This window comes from Pinus tabuliformis, chromosome J, assembly GCF_031772625.1.
Source record: "Pinus tabuliformis cultivar Carrire ecotype Pingquan chromosome J, CPIR1, whole genome shotgun sequence".
Lineage (NCBI taxonomy): Eukaryota > Viridiplantae > Streptophyta > Pinopsida > Pinales > Pinaceae > Pinus > Pinus tabuliformis.
Window position 1 is genome coordinate 1,341,780,928 of NC_142295.1, and position 21,141 is coordinate 1,341,802,068.

At 35.8% G+C, this 21,141-nt stretch overlaps 1 protein-coding gene across 1 annotated transcript; it reads left to right on the forward strand.

Annotated features, from left to right (window-relative positions):
* The first annotated feature begins 1,279 nt into the window (after positions 1-1,279).
* LOC149232336 (uncharacterized) lies at positions 1,280-6,853 on the forward strand. Its single transcript, XM_089379395.1, has 2 exons — positions 1,280-2,214; positions 5,632-6,853. The coding sequence occupies exons 1-2, from the start codon at positions 1,465-1,467 to the stop codon at positions 6,814-6,816; spliced, it is 1,935 nt and encodes a 644-aa protein (XP_089235521.1). The 5' UTR covers positions 1,280-1,464; the 3' UTR covers positions 6,817-6,853.
* The last annotated feature ends 14,288 nt before the right edge of the window (positions 6,854-21,141 follow it).

Sequence of the window (21,141 nt, forward strand, 5' to 3'; positions counted from 1 at the left end):
TGGTATGTGTGCCTGTGGGATCTACATAGTCATGAAGGAAGATCAACAGTTTGCCATTTACTGGAATGGTGGAAAAGGAACAAACAACAAAGCTGAAGCAATGGCTCTATCAGGGCTCCTTCACTTCAACATTTTCCTAGATATTCAGTCTCTGCAGATCTATGGTGATTCCAAAATTATAATTGATCATGTCACTGCCAAACATTCTATAAAAAACCACAAGTTAACAGGATGGATGAACAGAATTGATTCTTTCTGGAGGAGGAGGAAGGATTACACTATATATCACGTGGACAGATCTCAAAATACTCAAGCAGACGATTTGTCGAAGAAAGGGCTCCTAACTCAAATGGGCAAGTGGAAAATGGAAGCCAAAACGTACCAGATTCAGGACTTTTCTCTTCCTGGTACATAATCTACCTTGCCATATATCTATACCCCTGGTATGTATCCTGGAACTGTTTTTCTTTTCCATAGTGCATGTTTTCTCTTAGCTGACAGAAGATGCTCTTTATAAGGAGACTATATCTATCTAGGTGATCTATCTGGTAAACTTTTGTTCCTTTATGTGTACCGCATATACATATCATTTTCCGCTGTTACCCCTTTTCTTCATGTAGGCTTTCTGAAGCAAAAGCATAGAATTGATACTTCTATTAGTCTACAAAGCCAAAGAATTAACTCATATTTCAGTGTATTCCTATGTAATGGGCCTTATCTATTTTTAATACAATTTAGCTTTTTTTCATACTGAAAAACTTAATTTCCAAATCTGATTATTCGATTATATCTTTCCAAAATCGAACTTTAACTTTAAAATTAATAAATTATCAATCCTAGAACATATCATAATAAAATTTCACAACTGTAAATATGGACAACTTCCCTCTCAAATTCAAACTTATCCACATACGTGGACCAGAGCTAATTGTCCTCACATTTTTATTATGAAATTAATAATAACTATAACTGTCCCCAGTTTTTTATTAATGAAATTAACAATAACAATAAAGTCTTAGATAGTGGTTATCAACTTTGACCGAATCCCCATATGATTTATTCACTTAATGCAGTAAATAGGTTTCAAATAATATGGCAGACTGGCAGTAATCAGGACTAATTAGCTTTAACACGTGGCGTCGTCGCCTGAGAAGTCGGGCTGAGAAATTTCTAAACAATTTACTGCATCCAAAGGTTCACACATCAAAGTTATTTAAGCTTCTTGTTGACTTTGATCTCATCGTAACTGATAAAAACTCAATGGCCGGGGATAGGTGGATTAATGCATTTTAGTCGCAGGCCCAATTACTCAGGGTCGCTGGGTGAGGTTTCTGGTGGGGTCGAACTCAGTAATGGCGAGGACGTGAATGGCACGTCGACTGCTATTCTGGCCAAGGATTCAATGGAACAAATTGACATATTAATTAGACTTGTTTGCCCTTTTGGTTGCACCGACAATACTCCATGGAAACCAGAGCTGCAACGAGAATTCCTCTAAGCTGGGAAGAATGCAATGGATACCAATGGTGGTTCGCAACACCGTTGGATTGGGCCGCGTCCAATGGATTCGTCGAATCTGCCATTGAATTGCTGAAACTGAACGCCTCTCTCATTAAAGATCTGGCATCTCTCGCGCGAATCCGCCGCCTCGAAGATTTGTGGGATGACGAGTGCCGTTTCACGGATGCAGCCAAGGGTCGTGGACTGATCGTCAGGGCGCTAATTCTTCACGAATGGAATGTAAGCTCTAACTCTGTCATCGATTCCGGGTATGGCCCTTGGGCTCTTTATACTGCCGCTGCAGCAGGCGATATGGAGATCGTCCAGAGACTGTTGAAGGTAAAGCCCCACCTGGTTTTTGGTGACGGGGAGTTTGGCCTAAGGGACATGCTGTATGCGGCTGCCAGAGCTAATAGCTTGGAAATTTTCAGAGGAATCCTGGGTTTCGCTAGCTGTGATTATGATCATGAGCAGCCTTTCGGATCGAATAATAATAGTAATAATAATAATGAGTATTGCAGGGGAATGGGTATAGATGTTCCGTTTCAAGTTATGAACAAAGCTCTTCATGCTGCAGCCACAGGAGGAAGCACGGAGATTTTGAGAGAGCTGATAAGGCAGTCTACTCATCACCGCCTGAATGTGGTGATTTGGTGCAAAGATAGCCGAGGTGGAACTGCTTTACATTCTGCTGCTAGTAGAGGCCATGTTGAGGTGCACCGCCATATCTTTTCCTCTGCTCTGGCATTTTATTTATTTCAAATCTATCACAATGATACCGTATTGCCATTTAGATACCGTATTGCCATTTAGATAGGATTTCATGATTTATAATCTGTGGCAAAGATCAAAACATTTACCGTAGAAATACGTTGGTTTAAGCAGGCATGTGTCTACAAATCTGAAGTGTCAAAGGAATGCATCTAATAATAATAACAGGTTGTGATCTCTGAGCTTATGCCGATTGTTAATTCTCTCATATTCCGTAATCACATTGCTAATTCTAGAATACTTAACAATCAGATAGACATGAAAATTATCAAAAAAAAATAATTAATATATATAGTATTAGTTTTTATTAGGAAGGTCGTGGAGGCGGCGTAGTGGTAAAGTCGGCCTCGTCATGACGGACCAGTCTTGTGTTCGATCCCGAGTAAGGTCGTAGCTCGTCGTGCGAGTAATTAGTCTAAACCGGGCCAAGCCCACTACCTTTTAGCCCGCGCAGGTTGTTTTATCCATGGCTCAGCTTCTGGTTTCTGCTATCGCTCTCTTCGGCTCCTTCTATGTCCCCCGCACCCCTGTTTCGTTCTGGCCGCTTGGGGGTTCATCCGGAATCTGGTTTCGGCCTGGTTCGCCCACTCTCGGCCCTATTCTATCTGGTCCTGCTTAATACCCTTCCCAGGTCTCTCTGTTAGTTTGAAAATGGTGCGACGTCGTGGTGTTTCTCGCCGTGGAGGCACCAGTGGCAATCGTGGTCGCGCTTCTCAGTCTACCCCCCAGAATATAGTTCCTCTGGCCTCAGCCTCCCCGTCCTCTCTGCCTTCTGATCATGGCAGGGCCTTCCCCCACAATTCCTTCCAAACCACCCGCTTCAAATTTCATAGTAGGCTCAATAAACCCGTTCTGTTAGCCAGCGTTACAGTGATCCTAGCTAAGGAGGAGGATAAGCCTAGCACCTCTGTTCATACCACTACGTCTCAGTCTCAGGATGATAGCGTTCTTCATGGAGATGTGGTTGGTGTGGTGTTCAATGGTGACAATATGCAGGAAGAGGGGAATGCGCCTGAAGCTCCTCATCCTCCAGTGGACTATACACAGCGCAATTTGCCTATGGTCGAGCCGGAGCACCCTCCCGGTGGCATTCTGAATTTGGAAACTCCTCCAGGTGGCGGCGACATGGGAGATGAAGACAACGTTGTCGTCACGTGGATGGGCTCTCCTAGCCAGGTGGAAAGGGACGCTCTGGACTCTCAGAAACATGCTTGATGTATTCGGTACAATGCACACTGTTGGCAGTCTCTCTTTTGGTCTTTTTATCTTTCTGTTATGCTTCTCCGGATAATGGTAATTCTGTTTTGTTTCAACTCCTGGTTTGGTAACGATACTCGCCATTATAGTATTATGAATTGTATCAGGTCATGGCTCAGAAAGCTATTGTTTTTGTCAAATTTTGTATATGGCTATCAAGGCAGAATGATTATCAGTAAAGCCATAGTCTTCGATAGTTTTGCAGTGATGATCACAGCTCTGGTTCACACTTTTGTCTGTAAGGGATTTGAAAAATATGTCTTAAGTTTTCTCAATCCCGGGATGGTTGTCACATGGGTTTATGTTTATCAGGATATCTGGTTGAGGGATGGCTTCAGCTCTTAGTATTATGAATTGTATCAGGTCATGGCTCAGAAAGCTATTGTTTTTGTCAAATTTTGTATATGGCTATCAAGGCAGAATGACTATCAGTAAAGCCATAGTCTTCGATAGTTTTGCAGGGATGATCACAGCGCTGATTCACACTTTTGTCTGTAAGGGATTTGAAAAATATGTCTTAAGTTTTCTCAATCCCGGGATGGTTGTCACATGGGTTTATGTTTATCAGGATATCTGGTTGACTCTTTTTTTTATTGGCGGGATAGCCATACCTGACCACAAAAGTTCATGGGAATTGACCCTGTGACCTCCAATTTAGAGAGGCCCAACTTAACCAATTGAACTAACTCTTGCCACCCCCTAATTATGTTACATAAATAGAAAAATAAAACATGAACTATATGCTAATGGTACATTTCATTAAATTTCTATTCCTGAAATGTGACATGGAAAGAAAAATGTTTCGATAAAATGTTCAGAGTTAGTACATTCTTAACTATTCAACTTTAATTTTCTTTTAAATGTGTGCTATGCTTATGGTACTGATTGCAATCAGTGCTGTAACTATTTGGTTGTAATTAAAGAAGGGTTGTGCCATAAAATCGCATACCTTTTATAAGTATTAATGAAATGTAATCATTAATGCATTTGATTACAGCGCTTGGATAGAGGTGAAGCTATCAGTATCTGTTTGGTTCCATAAATCCTCCACCGAATTCAGAATAAATTCTCGGTTCGGTATTAAAATTCATTTATTCCATAAAATGTCAGAGGGGTAGTAGTGGCTAGTTTTTGTAAAATGATTTACATTTCATTACGATGCTTTTAGAGGTGGAAGTTGAAGATGTAATTAGATTCTACTTTATACTTGCATGGTTTTTTTTAAACAGTGTGTATTTAAACATTTAATTTTTTATTTTTTATTTATTATATGTTTTTCTATCAAACTTAATTTAGATTAAAAAATATTAAAATTATAAATACTAGTTTGTTTTTTTTAAATAAAAATCATTGTATATATTATACATAGATAATATTTAAAATTTGAATTTTAAAATTGGAGGAAATAAAATTCTATAGGAATCAATTAATTTAATATTTTTGCTCAATTAAAAATATGAAATCCACTCTATCTCTTTTGTAAAAATAAAAATAAATAGATTCAATCTCATCTGAACCAATTAATTCAATAAATTTTTAATTAAAAATATTAAATTAACTATATCCTTTACATAAAAATAAATAGATTCAAAGTAATGTCATTGTTGAAAAAATCAGATTACCAAAACTTAAATTTATTGAGTTTTAATTAAGTTTGAAATAAAAATTAGGATTTGTGTGTTATTATTATTATTATCTAATTTTAAAGTTATAATTAAACTAGAGATCAAATTAGTGTATAAGATCTTTTGTTTGTGAGACTAAAGATCTACAGTTATTTAATTTTTTTGTAGTACTGTCTTCCAGAATCATAGCATTCATGTTTGATTGGAATGGACGTTTCGAACCAACTTCTGTGGTTCATCATCAGGATCGATGAACCAAAGAAGAAATGTCCATTCCAATCAAACATGAATGCAATAACTCCGAAAAACAGTACTACAAAAAATATAGATCACAGAAGCCTGAAATCAATAATTATTTAATTGTTGATAGGTATTCTACTTTCTAATTTTGGACATATACCCTTAACCATTAAACTCACTCAAACTAAAACCAAAAATATTAAAAATAACGGACACGGTTATTTCTGTGGTGTTGCAGGCCGTGAAGGAGGTTCTATCCGCAGCTCCAAGTGCTATAACTTTTCAAGATGACAATGGAAATGCGGCGCTACATGTAGCAGCCTATAATGGGCACTGGGGTGTTGTAAAGGAGATTCTACGTCGTGTCCCACCTCTGTTTCTCACGATCAATAACGATGGGAACACCGTCCTGCACTTGGCAGTTGGGGGATTCAAAGCGTCTGGTTTCAGGAGTCCTGACAGACATATGGAAGTCATTAAGAACTTGGTTTCAGATGAAACCCTAAATTTGCAAACCATTGTGAATTGCAAGAACAGGGATGGAAGGACTCCACTGCATATCGCTGTAATTTTAGGAAAGAGAAGTGATGAAAAGCTTTTGAACCTATTGGTGTCGGTACCAGGGCTGGATATCAATATTTGTGACAAAAATGGTATGACCGCTTATGACATGGTCAAAGCAACCGTGGCCTCTGGTCTGACACCGGAGTCGTTGCTTAAATGCCTGGCTGAAGCAGGTGGAAGACTAATGATCCCTCAGTCTCCTGCTGCTTCTCAATTATTCAAAAAAGCTGCAGAACAAACGGAGATCATAAGATTATGGGTGCACAAAGAAGATAATGAAATCTGCACTGAACAGTGTGAAATCATAGAAGAATTTTCAGATAAAACTTCCGAATTCGCAAACTCAAAAAACATGCCAGGAAAGCAAATGAATAATTATCCAGCAAAGCACCGCCGTGGAACACTCTCAGAACTGTTTTATGGGCTGAGAACCAAGGTTCATACATCGCGCAGTGAAGACGCAACTAGTAAAGAAAATAGTGTAAAAACATATGTGGAAGAAGTTGCGGGATTCAGCCAGAGAAGTGCGTATACTAAGTATTCGTCTCCAATAATGGAGAAATATTTCTCAGCTAATTCCGTTACAGGTGATGACTACTCTGTGTTTTCTCCGTCCCCATCGAATTCGACAACTTTTCCAACTCCGTCACCAACGCCTAGCCCCTCAGTTCTGAGAATCTCAAAAGTAAAAGGATGGCTTCATGTAAAAGGCAATTGCCGTACTGGTGCACAGGCTGTGGATGACTCCAAACCAGTGATGTCACTGAGAAATCAATATTTATGTTATGGTAGTGTAACCAATTTTGAAAGCCAAAAGGTAACTTCAAGGCCTCCACTTCCTTCACGTCGAGCTGGCTAGCCATTACCAGTGAGACGTTAATGGGCTGGCTAGCCATTACCAGTGAGACGTTATTGGCTAGCCATTACCAGTGAGATGTTATTTTTGTTTTTGTTGTTAAGTAAGCATTCACTGAAATTTGAAGTAATGATCTATTATGAGGAGTGCTTTAACAATGTACCCATTCATATTCACAGTAATTTAAATTTTGAGAGTTGTGTTGATTAGCGCTTATTACAATACTGTTTAGAATTTTGAATTTTGAAGTGATGCTTTGCTTTATTCCTGACCTCAGGAGGCTCAGCAGCTAATCGGATTATACATTTTCCCCCTTGGGAGGTTTGCCCAAGTTTTTCAGGTTTTTATCGGTCATCATTTGATTCTTTCTATCTGGCAGCACATACAGGACCAGTCCCATTACTGAATTAGGTGATAAAAATGGTGGTGAGATTATGGTTTTTTCTTTAAAATGTATAAATGAATTTATTGTTTTTATTTTATTTTTTAAATATTTAGATTATTCAACGATAAGATATCTAGTTGTTTTAGAAAAAATAAGATATATGTATGAAAAATAAGATATCTCATTGTTTTTAGAAAAACTACCCGAAAAATCTGATGTTTCTAATATTTTTTTTGTTTTTTTATCATAAGTAAAAAATCCACCCAAAATATTATACATTTTACACTTGCCACAACTTCTCCCAGAAAAAATAACATAAAATATAAATTCAAACCATAAAACCCTTCACTCAGAGATAGAAAGAAAATAGGATGAAGAACAACATTTAACACAGTACATAATTCTGAAAAGTAATACTCAAAGAAAAACTCTCATGCTACTGGCATTACATAATTCTCAAGAGAAATGCTATTGAAGACTTTAATGTTGTTGAAAGAATATCAAGTCATGTAACAGTGTAGTACATAATTATCAAAAGAAATACTCATGAAAAACTTTAATGCTACTGGCATTACACAATTCTCAAGAGAAATGCTCTTAAAGACTTTAATGTTGTTGAAAGAATATCAAGCCGTGTAACAGAAGTATAACAAAAGTATTATGAATATTACTTTTAATTGAATTTTATAAATTTGCTATGTAAGCAAAGGGAAGAGATTTTGTACGTTCTTCTCCTTTTTAAAACAAGTAAACATCCCTTTCCCTAAGAATATTTTATTTAATTAGTTATATAGTTTTAATTAATATTTTAAATTTATTTTTGAGTCCAAATCTATTAAGTTTTGAAAAATCAAAATTTTCAATCAATTTATTTATTTTAATCTTTTATATTAGGCAGAAATAAAATAATGTTTTAATAATATAAATATATAGTTTTAAATTATAATTTATCTCTGTAAGTGTATATAATTTTGTATATAAGAGAAAGATTTAGGTATAAATGTCTGGTCAAAAGCACAATGGCTGAGGATAATTCACACAATTTACTTGTCCAACTAAATAGAAATTTTACCCATAGTTAAACAAAGTAAATAGGAGCAACACAATAAAATTTTGGATTATAATCTTGAATACATGAAATACATTCATATGGAAGTTGTGGCTTTTTCACTAAGTAAAAAAACAAGAGTTTGTTTTCACTGGCGCACCAAAATTTGATTTACAATTTTCCCATCTTTTCCTCTCATATTTCCTCCACCACCCAACAAAAGGTTTTCCACTTATATATTCAAATATACATTTAGAAACACATTAATTCATGACAAAGTCAAAGTATTAAAACACAATATGGACGACTGTAGAAAATATATTTTTCTGAACCTGCACATGTTCACAACCTACACATGTTGCCGAATACAGATAACAATTCTGTATTAAATGCACATTCATTCATAAGTATATGATGTGTTGCAGAATGGAATTTAATCTTACTACTCTTACTCAAAACAAAATCAGCAATTTTTAGAACTCCACTGATCTACTTATTACCACAGCTACTGTTTATTTAAACAAAGCAAAAATTCAGCAATTTATCTATTAAAACAAAATCAGCAATTTATGATAGAACTCCACTGATCTACTTATATACCACAAAAATGGCTACTGTTTATTTAAAGCGCTCGTTGAGATTAATTTTCCAGCAATAAATTCACACATACAAATTCATCACTATCTATTATTTTAATTTCCTAAGTCATCACGGTTTATTATTTTAATTTCCTTCTTATAATGTTTTAATAGGTTAGAATTTTTTCAAAAAATTCAAATGGATTCGTATGATGGATCTTTTTATTAGAATGTATGTGATCCAAGTGCTTAACCAACCATGACCAGCATGATTCATCAATATGGGCAGATTCATCGCGGGTTGGAAATAGTAATTACTCCAAAGATCCAAATCGAGTGATACCTGAAGTCTGAGTTCGGTTTAGGTTAGTGAATTTGCATAATTAGTTAGCCTGTTACCCTGTTTAGTTAGTTTAGTATTTATAAAATTCACTGTGATCGTTCATTTTTAGGTGGTTATCAAATTTACAACTGATAATTTTATAGGTTGCATACTTTTTTGATAAAATGTTATTCTGTGTCTACCACTTTTTGTTACAAAAAATGTAAGTTAATTCTTTTTAATCTTTTATAAGAAATGCACATCTAATAACAAGCAGTGACTAGCCAACAATTTCATTGTATTAAAATTAATTAATAATTATTTTCCATGTGTTAAATTAGAATGAAATATGAATTATTAATATAATTAGATTATAGATTTTAGAATATTTTGGGAATTTATAATAAAATAGATTTTGGAATATTTTGTAAATTTATAACGAACTATAAACCATTATCTTCACTCTTAAAAATCAAATTGTTAAAATATCTCAAAATCTCACAACCTCACAATCAAATCTCACTCTAACAACAGGTGTTTTTATAGTAACTGTATCATTCAATTAGGGTTGGCCTAATCAATAGCTTTCAGTGAGCCACACAGATTAAAATGGATTCATATGATGGATCTTAGTATTAGACTTTATCTGATCCAAGTGGCTTAACCAATCATGACGTTTGTTTTTCCTGATGGACTAGACCAACACAATTCATTGACATGGGCAGATTCGTCGGCCATTGATGGTGGGCTCAACCGCGATTAAAATAGTAATTACTCCAAAGATCCAGTATGAAGTGTGATTTAAGCGAGTATAATCAGTTTGCATGAAGTAGTTAGCTGGAGAAAAATAAAGTTTAGTTAGAGTACTATATTTCGTAAATTTGGTGTTTATATATTTTGTAAGTTTGGTGTTTATATATTTAAAATTAAGTCATTGTAATGGGTAAGAAGTAATAAGAGAGACGAGTTTATATGGGTGAATCAAGTTTCTATGTATTTAATCGAGTAATTGAACAACAATTTACTTATTTTTATGTGCACTTTATGTTTTTTTTGCTCTACCATGCTTTGATCTCTAGAACATTTAGTGTTCCTCTGATCACAACCTCCATAATTCTCATTCTACCCACAACCAACATTTCAATGAGTTTGCTAGTCCTTTTATTGAAATATGTCGATTAATTTTTCATTCTTACCTCTAGACCTTGCGAAACGAAATTTGTGGGAGTGACAACATGAAAGGTGCCTTGGAAACGATGGATGGCAAAATCGAAGCTGCCTTTCTTACACACATATACTTTGAAAAGATGAAGCCTCTCTTAGACTCCTAGGAGTGAGAGAAGGCATGATTTCTTCGATGGGTTCCCTAGATTTCCGAGAGTTGTAGGGACTGAGTAACCATTTTCCAATAGTCTTTATGAGGCATGATCTTATGTATCCTCCTCCTCCTGTAACGCACATCGTAATGCATATTAGATGCAACAACTGCGCTAATGTTTGTCTTTCTTTTTCTTCGAGCGATGTAGGGATGGATATTTCCGAGAAGATGAGGACATGACCATAATCATATCATGGTTCATTCAATGATGGGGAGATGTTTGACTGTTCTCTCGTCTGTCACATACAACTAAGGTTCGTCTGTCATATACAACAAGATGTATAACTATTGACTTTAGCAGTGAAATCATAATTTGAAAATAGATTTAATTGCAGAAATAAAGGCAAATAAATATGATAACCAAATAATCAAACACTGAAATTTCACATAATTTTTACGTTGGAAAACCCTCTTTATGAGGGAAACATCAATGAGGCAATGATGATCAATATTCTTATTATTCAAGGGAGATTTACGACAACCAACTCATAGGCATACAGTATGCAACCATTCAACACATTCTCCATTCATTTTACTAGTGTCCTTTTTGTCTCTATAGACTTACATGGATAAGTAGAAACTTATTAGATTTTTTCTAAATATGTCCACAACTTTTAAAGTAGTTACAAAAGAAACTTTTTACATAAAAAGAAAATTGTTCATTTTATAGGTTTTTGTGTAAACTCAAATTAGAAAAAACAACCCAAACCATAGGAACCAATTTTAGCTGCTATCCCAAGAATATAGGGAAATTGTTGACAACTTGGAAACTTCTAACAATCTCCACTTTGAAAACAATTTACTTGATATATCATGCCCAAAATATTCCCCACCTTCCTTATAAGACAAGAGAAGCCAGGAACCATTTCAGTCTTTCTAACAAAACTGGTCTTGTGAACATCTCTGCACAATTTTAAGTTGTATGGATCTTTTTTCCAGAGCCACCACTACCTGTCTTACACAATGGTATTTTATAGGTATATATTTTGTCTTACTATGATAAGCTAGATCCTTATCCAAATAAATGAAACTTTGACTATCACAAAATACTTTCACTGTATCTTGCATCCTTCCATACTCGCCCAACAAACCTTTTAACCAAATTTCCTCTTTGTAAGCATGTGAGACAACTGTTGATTCTACCTTAGTAGTGGATAAATAAACTATGTTCTGAAGCTTTGACATCCAATGGTATTTTATAGGTATATGTTTTGTCTTACTATGATAAGCTAGATCCTTATCCAAATAAATGACACTTTGACTATCACAAAATACTTTCACCTTATCTTGCATCCTTCCATACTTGCCCAACAAACCTTTAACCAAATTTCCTCTTTGTAAGCATGTGAGACAACTGTTGATTCTACCTTAGTAGTGGATAAATAAACTATGTTCTGAAGCTTTGACATCCAACTATCAGCTCCACTTGCAAGAGTAAAAATATATCTATAAGTGGATCTCCTCTTGTCCAAGTACTTGCTAAATATGAATCAACATAACCACAAAGTGAATCACTACTGCCATTATAGGTGATACAATAATTACTTGTGCCCCTAGGATACTAAAGCACCCATTTCACTACTTCCCAATGCTCTTTACTTGGATTTTCCATCTATCTACTAACAACATCAATTACATGTGAAATATCTAGCTTTCTACTAACCATCGCATATATTAAGCACACTACTACAACCCTACTACTTTAGTATATGGTACATGAGACATATACTTCTTTTCTTGATCATTACTAGGACACAGACTTGAAGAAATTTTGAAATGGAAAGCTAAATGGATTTGAATAGGTTTCACATTATTCTTATCAAATCTCAAAAGTATTTTCTCCACATACTTCTATTATGAAAACCAAATCTTACCATTTTTCCTTTCTTTGTGTATCACCACGCCCAAGATTTGTTTTGCTACTCCAAGATCCTTCATTTCAAAAGTCCTAGCCATATGAGTATGTTGATCTTAACCATGCTTTTCCTTTCTAGAAGAATATCGTCAACATATAACACTAAAATAATGAATATGCCATTTTCCAACTTTTGAAAGCAAAAACAATGATCATTACTCACTTCTGGTAAAATTGTAGCTCATCATGAAGGAATCAAACTTCTTGTACCATTGTCTGGGAGAATGATTGACACCATACAACTAGTGAAAAATATCATGGCAACCAATACCTTATGAGAATATCCTTTTGCAACCAATATTGCTTTGTACTTCTGAAGGATATCATCAACACCTTTCTTCAATTTGAAAACCCACTTGCAACAGACAAACTTCATGTCCTTAGGAAGTTCCACCAAATCCCATGTCTTATTTCTTTGTAAGGCATCCATTTCCTCTTTTATTACTACTTTCCATTTATCACTATCATATACATCCATTTCTTCCTGATAACAACTAGGTTCTCCACCACTAGTAATAAAAGAAACAAATGTAGTAAAATCATCCTACCTTTTAAGAAAATATTTGATCCGTCTAGACTTGTGTAGAAGTTGTGGTATTTCCTCAATTTCCTAAGAAATTTTTTCATCCTCAACTTCTTTAGCACAAGTTTATTCATGAACATCTTCATGATCGTCCTATAGAAAGATGGTGATAGAATTGCAACTGCTCAAGAAATTTAATCTAAATCAAGAGACACAATTCTATTCTACTGCTTCGCGGAAATTAATTCACAATTTAGAACAACATTTGTAAACATGCATCAATCACATACACAAGTACATAGATTTATCTAGGGGAAACCAACTAGTAAAAACTACTTAAGTCTAATTGCATTAATAAGATAAATAGAGAATATATTATAATTTCTTGCTCACTCTAAGCTCAACCTGGAAGTGAATAACTATTATATTTGCTCAATGAAAAGCTTTGACCCAGAATTACCAATTTATGCCTCCACCTAAGCTCCTATTTCATTGCGCAAATATTGAGGAAATTGGCCCCTATTTTTTAGGAACTTTCTCCAAATTGATTGTGCAATTCCGAAGGATTGATCACTGATTGCATGCAACACTTGCACACTCAAGACTAGACTACAACTGATGTTACACTGCCTTGGAATCTCCACCATAGTTGAGCATTAGAATTCCTTGCATGCATGAGGTATTTTTGGTTAATTGATCAGTTAACTTGATGATCTTTGAGTTAGACTATTGTCCCACTACACAACTGACCTCCAACTAGTTCTATCAACAATTAGAACTAGTTTAATTGAATACAACTTGAAATAATTGAACTAGATTGCTACAAATTAGCAATCACACATACATAATTGAACTCCAAGCCCTCTAACTTGAATTTACTAAGCTAACTAAGTGACAAGATCCATGTCACCTCAGTTAACTGCCTCCAAGTTGTCTGTTGATGTGGAAATTTTGAATTTACTTAATTTTACCAAGGCTAAGTCAAATTGGGCCTTTCTTGCTACACTTCTCGATAGTCCATCTTAGTAAGAAAGGGACTTTCAACCACCTCTATCCTACACATGTCGAATTCAAAATTTCCTCTTGACAAAGCCTTTGTCAAGATGTCAACCTCTTGTTCCTCTACCAAAATGTATCGTAATATCATTACCCTCCTTTGCACATAGTCTCGTAAATGATGATACCCAATATCTATATGCTTGGATCAATTATGAAATACCAGATTCTCAGAGAGATTAATGAAACTATGATTATCACAATAGATCACAGTTGGATCCATCTCCTGACCAAACAGTCCCACAAATATATTTCTCATCCAGATCACCTCACATGTTTCTTGACGTACAACCATGCTTTCAACTTATGTTGAGATGAGTGCCACAAACCTATGCTTCTTGATGTACAAGGAAATTGTTACAGACCCAACACTGAAAATTCCACCTGATGTACTCTTTCGGTTAGATGGAATCCTTGACTAATATGCATTTGTGAAGCACCACAACTTCATTCACTTTGTCTGTCTGTACCATAATCCATATTGGCTAGTGCCTATGAGGTACTGTAAAACATTAGCTTCCTTCCAATACAATTTGGTCGACCTAACCATAACTTGGCTCAGTTGGTTGATGACATAACACATATCTAGTCATTTGTTCACAAGATACATCAGTGAACCCACTAGATGTTGGTAAATGGTAGCATAAATATCTTCACTTGAAGTGGCATTGTCCTTCCTCTAGTTGGTCACTAGAGGTGTCTGAGTGGGTTTACAACTCTCGATGTGAAATCTTTGTAGTATCTCGGTAGCATACTTTTCTTGAGACACAAACAACTCCCCATCGCCTTTCCATACTTCCATCCTGAGGAAGTAGTGCATATGACCCATGTATTTAATCTCAAATTCCCTTGCAAGGTCTTCCTTGCAAGATCTTATCACCTGTCAATATTATATCATCAACATATAAAACAATGATAAGAAATTTACCTTCTACCAAAATATTATAGAGGTTCACATTCACTTCACTTTTGTTGAAGTCCAATCGAGTGAGATAACTACCAATCTGAGTGTACGAAGCTCGGGGTTCCTCTTTAAGACCATACAATTCTTGCCTGAGTCTACACACATGAGACTCCCGATCAAATTTCTTAAAACATTTTGGTTGCTCTACATACACTTCCTCCTCAATAACACCATTGAAAAAAGTTGTTTTTACATCCATCTGGTGGATCTTCCAACCCATCTGCAGATCCAGTGCAAGAATTGATCTAATGGACGAATACCTTGCTATGGGAGCAAAGGTTTACTCATAGTCAATTCCCTCAATTTGAGAGAATCCTTTGACCACAAATCTAGCCTTATACTTCTCTATGCCTCTCTCTACTGCATGCTTAATCTTGAAGATCCATCTTGAACACACAACTAATTTATCTGTCAGTCTTCAGACCACTTCCCAAACACTATTCTTCATGATGGATTTGTATTCTTCCACCATTGCATCAACCCAAAATGGTCTCTCAACTGCTTCCTCAGAAGCAGATGGCTCAGTCTCTACAATCTTAGTTATTACAGTTGTGTAGCTAGTGTACCAACTCTAAATGACCTCCTTTTCCCATGTAAATTTGAAGGATCTCCCACATTCTCCCTCGCATCCTGCACCAATATATAAGCTTCCATGGTTATTTTTCTACCTTCTCTAGATGGTTCTATTCGAGTGGATGTGTCCACTCTTGCTCCTCTCTGCACCTCCATTTCTGGTTGCTCCACAACTTCCTGAGGCTCCTCCTTTGGAGCTAAAATCTCCTCTCCTAGTGGGATTTGCAGCGCCCTCTCAAGAGAGAAACTCATTGATTTCTCCTCATCAAAATTTACATCCCTTCACACAACTATCATTATGAGGGAAGGTAAGCACACCTGGTAGTTCTGTGGAGTTTTGGTGTAACCCACAAAAATTTGCAACTCTGTTATCAACTCAAGTTTCTTCCTCGAATCTTTGGAGACATGGCAGTAAATAGAGGCTCCAAAAGTTCTGAAATGAGATACATTCATCTTTCTCCATGAGAAGGCCTCCTCTAGTGTAATCATGCCAAGAATCTAATGATGACTCAGGTTTTGCAAGTATATTGTTGTGTTACATGCCTTTGCCCACAAAAGAAGTGGTAGGCCTTGGTCATGTAGAATATCTCTCACAACTCCCACATTTCTTCAGTTCTTTCTCTCAACCACCCCATTATGTTGTGGGTTATGGGGCACTGTTAGCTCTCTTCGAATACCTTCTTTGGCACAAAAATCCTTGAGGTCATTTGAAACATATTCACTTCCATTATCGCTCTTGAGAGCCTTCACTTTCTTGTCAATCTCTTTCTCAAATAGTGCCTTGAATTCTACAGATTTTGAGAATGTCTCATCCTTCTTCTGGATGAAGAAGATCCAACACTTTTTTGAGAAATCATCAATAGAAATAACATAGTAGTTATGTTTGGTAGTGGAGGCTATCGAGAAGGGTCCAAAAACATCAGAGTGGACTCTCTCTAAGACTGCATTTTCTTTGTTGTCTAGATCATGGAATGTGGATTTTACATACTTCCCCAAGGTACAACCGTTGTAAACATCATGCTGCTTAACTGATCCTTTAAGGATGCCTTTAGGAAGTCCAATGTTTATTTTATGCATAATTTTAAGTGCACCATGGTGTAAATGGTCCAATCTCCTGTTCCAGACTTCACCAACATCGTGACTTTTAACTTTCTCTGCTTTACTGCTTAATGAAACACAATATTCCACATCAAATTTATATAGGCTCTTCACACAAACCTTGATTTGCTTCATGTGCCTAGTAGCTATGTGTCTCAAAAAGGCTTTTTCTTTACTAAATATCACATCATAGCCATGGTCTTCCAAAACTACTACAAATATGCGATTATTCTTCAGGCCTGGTATAGACATGACATCTTTGAGGTGAAGAGGGGATCTTGACTCCCTCTTAAAGGTTACTATACCAATTCTGGGAGCAATGTACCTTTTGTCATCCCTAATCTCAATATGTATCTAGAGATATTTCTCCTCCTGGTAACTGAAAAACTCTCTACACCCTGTCATGTGGAACGAGGCACCTAAGTCCAAGTACCACACACTCCCCATCATAGTTCTAGACATGCATGTGATCAGGGTGAATTCTAGCTAGAAATGTGAAGCCAATGCTTCACTTGCTTCACCTCCTAAGTTCTTCTTGCTAGACTTCTTGTGTGGACACTTTGTAGCATAATTCCTGAATTCATGACAATTGAGGCATTTTATTTTGGACAAGTCTTTCTTCTTTTCCCCTTGGATGGATTTTGGTTTGGTTTGTGATTTATTCCCTTTGCCCTTCTTTCCCTTTCCAAACAATGAAAATTTTTCTTCATCCTCTCCCTTGGATGAACTTCCATCTCTAGTATTTTGGCTGATTTCATCTTCTACCAAATTCGACCATAAGCATTCCCAATTTGGTAATTTCTCCCTCCCGTTCACCGAGTCCTAGTAGCTATGCCGACTTGCGGGAAGGCTTAGAAGCACTAGGTTCACCAAGTGACCTTCTTCAATGTTCACACCAACCCATCCAGGATCGTCCTAAACTTGTGTAAATCTCATGAGATACTACAAATTAGTATCATTCTTTTAAATCTTCATGCTTCAAAGTTTGTCTTTGAAGACCAGTTTTCTGTGGTCAATGTTATTCTTAAATAGCTTAGTCAGTTGTTTCCACATTGCGAAAGGGGTTTCTTTGCCATAAATATTTGAGACAATATTGTCTCTCACTCCCTCCAAGATTATTTTCCTTGCCTTGGCTACATCTTTCTTACATTGGGTTAGGTTCTGGGCATCAGTTAATCATGGTTTTGGAATGTATGTCTTGACATATTCCTACAATCCATTGTCGTCAAGCACTGCCTCCATAAAATCCTTCCATGCAATGAAATTCGAGCTTCTTGCAAGGCATACTCTAATATCAGTCCATTGAAGGCCATTCTTCCAACTCTGAAAATATTATTATACTAATACTGCAAATTCGAACCTCCTAAGGAACAAAATAAAAATTTTTGTTCTAATGTGAATCCTTCTCTGATACCATGTAGAAATATGGTGATATAATTACAACTTCTCAATAAATTTAATCTAAATCAAGAGACACAACTATGTTCTAATGCTCTGTGAATATTAAATCACAATTTAGAACTACATTCACAAGTATGCATCAATCACATACACAAGTACACAGATTTATCTAGGGGAAACCAACTAGTTAAAACCCCTTAAGCCTGCTTCCATTAAGTAGATGAATAGATAATGTACTATAATTTCTTGCTCACTCTGAGCTGAACCTCCAAGTGACTATTTTTTCTCTTTTTTCAATGAAAATATTTGACCTAGACTTAGTCAATTTCTACCTCGACCTAAGCTCCTATTTACTTGCGCAAATTTTGAGGAAATTGGCCCCTATGTTTTTGTAATTTCCTCCAAATTAATTGCACAATTCCAAAGGAATGATCACTGATTGCATTCAACACCTATACACTCAAGAGTAGTCTACAACTGATGTTACACTACCTTGGAATCTCCACCACAATTGCATGCATGATATATTTTTGGTTGATTGATCAGTTAATTGGATTATCTCTGAGTTAAACTACTATCCCACTGCGCAAGTAACCTCCAACCAGTTTTATCAACATTTAGAACTAGTTTAATTGAATACAACTTGAAATAACTAAACTGGATTGGTACAAATTAGTAATCACACATGCATAACTAAACTCCAAGCCCTATAACTCGAATTTACTAAACTAATTGAGTGAAAAGAGCCATGTCACCTCAGTTAACTGCCTCCAAGTTGTCTGTTGATGTGGAAATTTTGAATTTACTCAATATGACCAAGGCTAAGTCAAATTGAGCCTTTATTGCTACACTTCTTAACACCTCCTCCCTTGAAGATGAATAAGTTTCTAATTGAACTTGTTGAATCTTTGGTACCTTTTCCTGTTTCATTTCACCATTTGTATCTAATTTTATGAGTGACAATTCATCGAATATGAAATCTTCGTTAATGATGATTTTGTGGATAGTAGGACTGCATAATCTATATCCCTTAACTCCATCACCATATCCAACAAAGATTAGTTTTTTTTATTTTGGATCTAACTTAGAACATTGATTCTTTGGAATAAGAGAATACGCATCACAACTACAAAAATTTAAGATTTAAATAATCACAACATTGACCTGTCCCTACCTCTTCTAGAATCTTATAGTTAATTGCAGTTGATGGTGTTAAATTTACCAGATAGCATGTTGTAAGAACTGCTTCTGCCCACAATTCCTATTGTAACTTGGCATTACTGAGCATACTCCTTGCTATGTCTAGAAAATTCCTATTGATGCATTCAAAAACACCATTTTGCTGAGTATAAACCATGGTTTTATGTCTTTCGATCACATCTTCCTTGTAACAATTTTTGAATTCCTTTGAAGTAAACTCAGTTCCATTGTCAATTTTCAAACATTTAATTGACCTTCCACTGCTCTTTTCAACCAAATCTCTATACTTCTTAAAAGAATCAAATACGTCAACTTTTATTTTCAGTACATAGATCCACACCTTTCTAGAGTAATCATCTATAAATGTTAAAAATATGAAGATCCTCCAAAAGATACTTTAGGAGATGGTCCCCAAAGATATGAATGGATGAAATCAAGGATACCTTTACTAACATGTTTTCCTATTTTAAATTTATCTATCGATTTCTTTCCATAAATACAATGCCACAAAAAGTTAAATTAAGAGATTTCGAGTTTGGAAGTAACTTACGATCAACCAATACCTTCATCCCTTTCTCACTCATATGACCCAAGAATTGATGCCATAAACGAGTAGAGTCACTTGCACCTTCAGGTGCTACTATTGCATGATCTATTTCTGTCCTTCCTTCAAGCTTATAAGTGTTCCCAAATCTTTTATCCTTCATGACTTCCAATATTCCTTTTGAAACCTTCATAAATACACCTTGAACTATACATTTATAACTAACATAATCTAACAATCCCAAATATATTAAGTTCCTTTTAAGCTCATACACATGCCTCAACTCTATTAACATTATAATAGTACCATCATACATTTTAATCTCGATACTACCAATCCCAACAATTTTTCATCTAACATCATGTTTATGGTTTTGGACCCACCAGCATATAGGGGATCTCCTCGATATGAAGTCCCAATTATACCTCACACCATTTGGTGTAGGAGTCTTATCTAGTATAAAGTATAGGTTGTTGAATCCTTAAAGATTTCTCTTTGCTCTAACTGTCACCAAGAGAGAGACAGAGATGCAATGGTGCCTTCGAAAAGCAAGGAGGTGTTCCTGGTGAGTGTTGAGTTGTAAACGTGTCAAGGTTATTCTACTATGGAGAGGGGAGAAAAGTAAACCTCTAAGAGAGGGGCAATAGTACCACCCAAGAAGAGACACACATGAATGAGAAGGATCCATCTAACATCTAGTGGGATAGTCCACAGAGGATGCAACGATCGTTACAACCAACAAATGAAGAAAGATTTGTCTAATATCCTGTGGAATTGTCCACAAGGATGGGTCGATAATAGCAACCATTACAACACATTCTCAATAAGATAAGTACTAAAACAACTGAAATAGTTCAACTATATTAGCACATGTGAAAGAAAAACATGAAATACAAAAATCCACAGAATAGTCTGACAAACATTCATAATCCATGCATGAAGAACATGTTGGCCTTGAAGGATTATGTTATGAAGTAAAATTTACAAGACAAATGTATACAATGTACATCCCTAGCTCTAGTAGTGGAGCATTGGAGCCACTTTGTGCTCCCTAAAAGAACTAGATTATCTCTCTAATTCTTTGTAGGAGGAGCCAAGGTGAAAAATCCTTTGCTTATACAATGAGGGAGTATATATAATCAAGAGGTGATGCTTCCCCTTCCTTGTGACTCTTTAACTACCCTCATGAATGTTTGACCTTCTACGACTTTTCAACTTTACATTACTCTTCGTATTCCACACATGTCCTTGGAATTTCACTTTATAATACATTTCTGAAACATATGTTACATCATTGGCCACAAGGTGTGGCATATGAATACTCATGACATGACATGACATGA

Excerpts from the sequence above, each read along its gene's own strand:
- LOC149232336 (XM_089379395.1), top strand. The coding sequence starts at position 1,465 with ATGGAAACCAGAGCTGCAACGAGAATTCCTCTAAGCTGGGAAGAATGC. Across the intron at positions 2,215-5,631 it reads CTAGTAGAGGCCATGTTGAG|GCCGTGAAGGAGGTTCTATC; the intron begins GTGCACCGCCAT and ends GTGGTGTTGCAG.